This window comes from Nicotiana attenuata, unplaced genomic scaffold (genome assembly GCF_001879085.1).
Source record: "Nicotiana attenuata strain UT unplaced genomic scaffold, NIATTr2, whole genome shotgun sequence".
NCBI classification, from domain to species: domain Eukaryota; kingdom Viridiplantae; phylum Streptophyta; class Magnoliopsida; order Solanales; family Solanaceae; genus Nicotiana; species Nicotiana attenuata.
In genome coordinates, this window is record NW_017670656.1 from 180214 (window position 1) to 187571 (window position 7358).

Below are 7358 nucleotides of genomic sequence, written 5' to 3' on the forward strand. Positions count from 1 at the left end.
TTAAATTTATTTAAAGAAGGAGAAATTTATAGCCAGAATTTTAGTTGATTTCATATTTCTAAATATTAAAAAAGTAACTTAAATTATAATTTTATCTAATGTAAATTATTTTTAAAGATAAAGAGACAAATGACATTTCGTCTAAGAACATTCGTGCTTTTAATATAGTATCCATAAAATGATACAATACAATACAATATATACATTATAAAATAATGATCCAAACATACTGTAATTAGTTGATATCCACAAGAAATTCTTCTCTATATAAGTTTTTGGACTAGGTTTTAGAATAAAACTTCGATAGAAAGAGGTACAAACACTGCAAGGTATGAAACGACTGGTGAAGGCCGCCGAGGGAGGCATACATTAGGGACAAATGCTTCTATGGATTAATTGAAGTTTGAATACGCTTATAGCCCGTTTGGCCAAGTTTTTTTTGGGCCAAAAGTGCTTTTTTTTTGGCCAAAAGTACTTTTGGCCAAAAATTGAGGTGTTTGGCCAAGCTTTTGGAAGGAAAAAAAGTGCTTTTGAGGATTAGCAGAAGCAGTATTGGAGAAGCAGAAAAAAGTAGCTTCTCTCCAAAAGCACTTTTCTGATAAACACTTTTGAGAAAAATACACTTAGAAGCCGTTTTCAAAAGCTTGGCCAAATACTAATTATTGCTCAAAAGTGCTTTTCAAATTAATTAGCCAAACACAAACTGCTTCTCACCAAAAGTACTTTTTAAAAAAGTACTTTTGAAAAAAGCACTTCTCAAAATAAACTGATTTTAGAAGCTTGGCCAAACGGGCTATTAGTCAAATAACACAAAGGATTAAAATTAGAATAAAGTAATAATTCAAGACGACTAAGATCACTATTTCCTATATTAAATATATACTTCTTTCTCCTTTCTCCTGTCCTATCTTTTGGTACAAGTCATCTATCTTTATCTTAGCTTCCTTTTAGCTCAGTTATACTCTTCAAAAGCTTATTTATCTTTTGTTTTTGTAACTTCCTATAGATTCAACTATTTTTAAAACTCTAATTATAACTCTTTGCACCTCCTTATTCCATCACTTGAGTTCTTGTGGTCGAGATCCTAAACCGTTAAACGCACCTAACAATACTTCAGTTGCTAATTTTTGTGTGCAAATTGACACATGATGCATCTTTGTCTCCCCTTCATTTATGCTTTACATTCCAGACCATATCTACCGTGTAGCTAGCTGTCGTATCTAATCCTATTTATAGAGCATAAGCATTAATGACATTTATTATCATATTTTCATATACAAGTCTTAATGAGATAACCCTATCCACTCGCTTTACCTCTACAACCTTGTCTTTAAGTCCTTATTTTATAATAATTCCCAACTCATTCATGTTTTATATATATCTCTCAGACAATATCGGGATTTATAACCTATGATGCCTATCTAACCTTTTGCCTTGTCCATTTAGTTTCTTATAGCATGTAATATCAACTCTTCTCCTTCTTAAAGTATCTACTAATTTTATTGGTTTTTCCATCAAAGAGCCTATCTTCCAACTACCTACCTGAATCCGACTCTCTCGGACTATTTTCTATCATATCAGTGTGCCGATGCAGAGGCTGATCCACGATTTAATTCCTATGGGTTCAACTTTTTAAATTTTTAATATTGAAACCATTATGATTTTAAAGTTATGGGTTCATATCTACTATTTGTTTTAATTTTAATAGATATTACATATAAATTTATGCTCCGTGTCGAAAGTTATGAGTTCAATTGAATCTATACGTATAGTGCTACATTCACCTCTGTGCTGATATAACAAGTGCCTAGGTGAACACGTCCTAACGATATTTGTACTATGAGATTCATCATAAATTGACTAATTTTGTAATGACTGTCTCCTACTATAGTCTTCCTCCTTTATCCGGGCTTGGGACCAGCAATGTGAGCAAACTCTCCCGACTAAGTTTTCTAAGGTTTTAATCTGTGCACTAAATTGAGATACTGTTTCTATTATTTTCATGTGGTAGTGTGTATATGTGTGTACACATGCTATCTTATAGAAAAATAGTATTTACATATACATGTATAAAAAAGTTTTTTCCGCCAAGTGATGTCTGGTGTAGGATTCACAAACCCCTCTAACGTGTAGTGTTCTGTGACCTAATTTACATATTGGATGAACCTAACGCCCTCAAATTAAACTTATAAGGTTCCATCATGCTCTCAGTATATATACTTGGAATCGTGACATAAAACCCTAGCTAGTTGAGACTAAATGTTTATATTTCAAACTAATCCCAGATGGTCAGAATCACAGTACTTTTCATACGCTTTGTTAGAGAACTTATTGGAAGTGTAATCCTACGCTGAACTTAACTCTTTAACACTAATTTGTATACTTAAAATCGTCGCTCATTTTCAACTCGATTCACCATCCTACAAGCTAGCCGAATCTGCATTTCAACTTTGAGGGTTTTGAATTTTAGAACAATGACTTTAAATGTTAATAATTGGGTTTTAAATTTAATTTGTGTATATATTTAATAAATTCATTAACACGGATACCATGTGTGAACAAAAAGTTACTGGATTCAAACTCGTATCTCGGCTTCTACCACCGCCCTTGTATGCAAGCCGCAAGGTATATCAAGTATTAAAACGTCCAGTAAAATTAGATGGAAATCGATTCAAAAATGACACATCCAAATATGGTAGGGTCTAGTAGAACTTATAACTAACAATCATCGGAGACTAGCTAAGACTCGTTTAAAATTTCCATTTTTAAGAACAAAGATGAAGACTCTCAGGCAAATTATGTCTTCTCTTACCAGTGATTCAAGACTGGATAACTTTTACTCTCTCTCTCTCTCTCTCTCTGTGTATGTGTGTGTGTTTTTCCTTTTGTTTTGAAGATGATTTGTTGCTAGTTGCTACCTCCTTGAATCGTCTAATAATCCATCTTAGGCTTGAAACAGAAGGTGGCCGGTAATTTCTTGGAATGACAAATTTGTTCAGAATATTCAATCTCCTTAATTTTTTTGTCAATTATATATAATGAACTCCCCACCATTACAAATATTCTTGCTAATGCTCTACACAAGGTATACATAGTTCCTCATTTAGGTGCTTGAAACACAATTGATGAGGTTTATAGTGTGAGTTTGATTAATAAAATTTGTAAAATTAAGTTTTACTACTTAATATTTTACGTCTTCCACCCTCAAATATCTATTTTTGTAATTTTAATACATGGGTGTAACCCCAAAAAAATAAAAAAAGGTGTTTGCAAGTGGCTATTCCAAAACTGTAGAAAGATAACAAGGCCTTGGTAAAAATCATAAGGACAATCTTTCTAACAACGGAGAAGTACTTATAAATAATATTCAAATCTTGAACACAACCAAATATCCAGTTTAAGCAAAAATCATAATCAAACTCAAAACCATCAAACATCCAAGTAAATAACAATATAACAACATGACACCTTTTACTAAACAACAACAACCCAGACATCAAATAATTAAGCACATATAAATAAAGCAGACTACTGCGCATGCATCTAAGAGAGCTCTGAATTGGATGCAACTGGTGAACTGGTTTGTCCCTCATAAAGTTCATATTGGGAAAGCTGGTTCTTTGGATTTGGTTTTTTCACATATTTTCGTGCCCAAACATGCTTCCCATTGATGTTGTATTTAGCCTTTCCACCATCTACAATAGCCTCAAGTGCAGCAAGAGAGCGAGTTACAAGGCGTGCGTACAGTGGTTGCTCATCATCCGAAACCTCTTGCATGTAAATAGCTTCAATATCCTCCCCAAATTTCCTACCAGCCATCACCAAGTATATTAATTAAGATAATATATATATATTAAATGGACCAATGATAAGTGACTTAACAAGTGAAAAAAAATCCCGACAAAGGGTGTTCAATATGTGTTATATACCTCTAAAACGTAATATTTTATCTATATACACAGTGCAATTTTTGGATGAAGGGCGGTCAACTGACCCCCTTGTAACCATGTGGCTTCGCCACTGATGCTAACTATGTAAAGTTTTTATTAACCTGAAAATTAATTAAGACAAATACCAAGATGACACCTGAAAGCCCCAGTAGCAAGCTTACCGTGGTGGACTTTCCCCCAGAAAAAATTGAGTTAATATCATGTGAGTCGACACTTGATCTTAACCAAAAGGCCGAGAATGTATAAATGTTATTATTTGACCAAAATGTATTAAACTTTTTGTTAAACTAATTAATGAATGGAATAGAGATAAATCTTAACCAAAAGTAATTAACTCTAGGTCACAACATATTGAGTATAAAAATTGGAAGAGAATAAACTAATTTAATATTTTTTGAGATAGCTATCATACATTAAGTGAGAACGGTAAGCTTATATCTGTGACAGACTTGGATTACAGTGGAAGGGATATAAAAGATGAAAAGAAAGCTGTAGAAAACTGGGGAGTCTTCTCCCCTTGGCTTCGTAGTATTGCTCTTGTTAGTCATATCCAGTCTCCCTTTTACAGTTCCCTCTCCTCCCCCTTTGTATATCAATAATGTTCCCTTTTATCCAATGGTCTTTGACCAGTCTCATTTGCCGAGACGGCCCTTTGTTACTTATCCAAAGTTATATATATCAACACTAATCGTGTAAAAATTCAGTGTATACAAGCTAAAATTTTAATTGAAACCCCTTGATGTGGCCATGTTGCTTTGCCTCTTTAAGATTGTTCGATCGGTAGAATGGTTGTACTCATCCTATTAAAAGGATGCGCTAAAATATGTAGTGAACCTCTTAGTGTATTTTACAAGATTAATCAAGTTAAGTGTTTTACAAGATTGACACTTTATGTTTTGAGATGCAAAAGGTGGGAAATCTCGCATTAAGATTCATCTATATACTACTAGTTGATAAACACAATATATAAATAAATAAATAAATAAATAAATCAATCAATAAACCAAATAAATAAATGAAAGAATAAGGGAACTAAATGTAAAGGAAAATAATTATATATTCAGAAGAGGGAAAAAAGAAAAGAGATTTTACCTGGTGAAGAACTCTACAACTTCAGTTTCAGTAATTGGATAGCCTTTGGAGAAAGTCAAAAACACAGTCCTAGCATCAGGAGGGACTTCTTTATCTTCTTCAGCATGAATTTTCAAACTGTTCTTCAACAATTCTGCTATATCATTGTGCATAGCCTGAGGGGCGCCTTCCTCATGTGCACCAAATTCATGATGATAATTAGGCAACATTTGATGAATTCCACTACCAATATTTGAAGCATTCACATGAGATAAAAGTCCATAATTAGGCAAATTCAAGTTTCCTCCAATAAATGGTTGTGGCATATATTGCATTTGATTAGTAGGAACCAAAAGAGGCAAACCTAAAACAACACCACCACCACTTGGGACATGGCTACTAGGGTTAATTGGCACCATTCTATTAGTAGCCCTTCCTATTTCTTCAATGTTCTCACTATGCATAGGCTCTAAAAAAATGCCGCCGCCGCCGCCACCACCGCCACTTGGGACATGGCTAGGGTTGAGAATTGACATCATTCTTGTACTATTAATTCCCATTTCTTCCTTGTTCTCATGACTATGCATAGACTCTAAAAAAACACCACCAACATGACTTGGGACATGATGACTAGGGTTGATAATTGGCACCATTCTACTACTACTTCCTATTTCTTCTAAAACATTTGGTGAAACCAAATTTTCCCTAGTAAAATACTTTGGATGTTGCACTATATCATCAAAAGCCCTAAGACAAACTGTCTTAAAGAATTTCGTGACCCCACGAATGGCGCTTGCCCGATTCTCATGAATGTATTTGAGAGTGAATTTGGGGTTCAACAATTTTGGAATCAAGAATATTTCCTGAGAAACATTTTCAGTACTGAACTTGTCATCCTCCACACATTTTAGGCACGTTAAGGCCTCCTTCGCCACCACATTCAACAATGGGAATGGAAAATCATAAATCTTCCTCATAAAAGACCAGTCTTTCCCAACTACTTCAAGCCACTGAAAAAATGCCATGATTTGCATGGATTCATTAGGGTCACGACCTAAAAGGTTGATCAATTTCGCGTAAAGTCTCCGATCAGTTGAGTAAAAGAGTTTGAAATCTTCATCTGAGATTGGAGAAAAAAGGTGATCGTATAAAGGGGGTAATGAAGAAGAAAGACGATCCATTTGTAATCTTTGATTTTTTTTATTTTACCCTTTTCTTTTTGATGATATGAAAAATGGATTTTGGATGTAGAGTTTATATAGATAAAGAGATGAAGCGTTACTATTGATAATGAAGTAACATTTCGAAGAGGCGCCATTGTTGAGAAGAGGTATGAAGACAAAATTTAAACGAGATTTTGTGCATTAGATTTCACTTTGGGTTCTAACGGTTATTTCTGTTCAAATGTTTTGACGTACTTACTATTTCTGGCTTACTATCTCTGTAATCAGTATCACTGGGACACTGATTAATTATCATTGTCTTTTATTCTTGAATTCTTTTTTTTATTTAAATTTCCACCAATAAATTGAATAAAAAATTGCTTACATTTTCCGAGATTTGTAGTTAAGTGATTAAAAATTGTTACTCTTCTTCTTTAAATAAAATCTAATTTCATGTATGTATCAATAATAATCTTCTTTATTACAACACTTTTTTCTATATTAATTACCATTATTTTTTCAGGATTCTAACGTTTAGAGCATGGTGTGTTTAATTAAGTGGTAGAATGTTATGGTTCTCAAATCTTAGAAAATAAATGTACAAGTCATAATTTAATTTTACATATAAGTTTATTACTTTATTTGAATGGTTTTAAAAAGTAAATAACTTGATTACTTACTTTTTTAATTTAGATATTTCTTACAATTACTTAAGTATGTGTTTAAGAAGTAACCTTATTAAAGTAATCTATTGACATTCCTTTTAGAAAGTAATTTTCTTATTGATAACCAATTACCAATTTTAATTGAAACGGATCTGATTCAACTGATTAGCTTGCTAGTACGTATTAGGTAATAAAATTCAACCGGAAATTGCATTTTTTTTTTTGTTAAATAGATGCATGATTACGCCCAACTATGCCTTATAAAAAGGACTAAGCGGTCACTGCAAATATAATCCGGTTCAAGAGTCCGGAGTCGAATCCCACATGGAACTAACCTATTTACTACACTTTTTGTAACGCTAATGATAAGCTCAGACAATTTCCAGATGCAATATTTTATTTGATAATTAACAAAAATTATTTAACTAAGGGAAGATGACAATAAAAACTATCAATAAGCAAGAATGAAGTTGAATTCAGTGGTAAAAGCATCTAGGGTTATTGATTTC

The 7358-nt window shown here is 33.0% G+C and overlaps 1 protein-coding gene across 1 annotated transcript; it reads right to left on the bottom strand.

Annotated features, from left to right (window-relative positions):
* Positions 1–3381: 3381 nt before the first annotated feature.
* Positions 3382–6239, bottom strand: LOC109241950. Its single transcript, XM_019408778.1, has 2 exons — positions 5043–6239; positions 3382–3808 (listed from the first exon to the last, which is right to left on the bottom strand). The coding sequence occupies exons 1-2, from the start codon at positions 6200–6202 to the stop codon at positions 3544–3546; spliced, it is 1425 nt and encodes a 474-aa protein (XP_019264323.1). The 5' UTR covers positions 6203–6239; the 3' UTR covers positions 3382–3543.
* Between the last annotated feature and the right edge of the window lie 1119 nt (positions 6240–7358).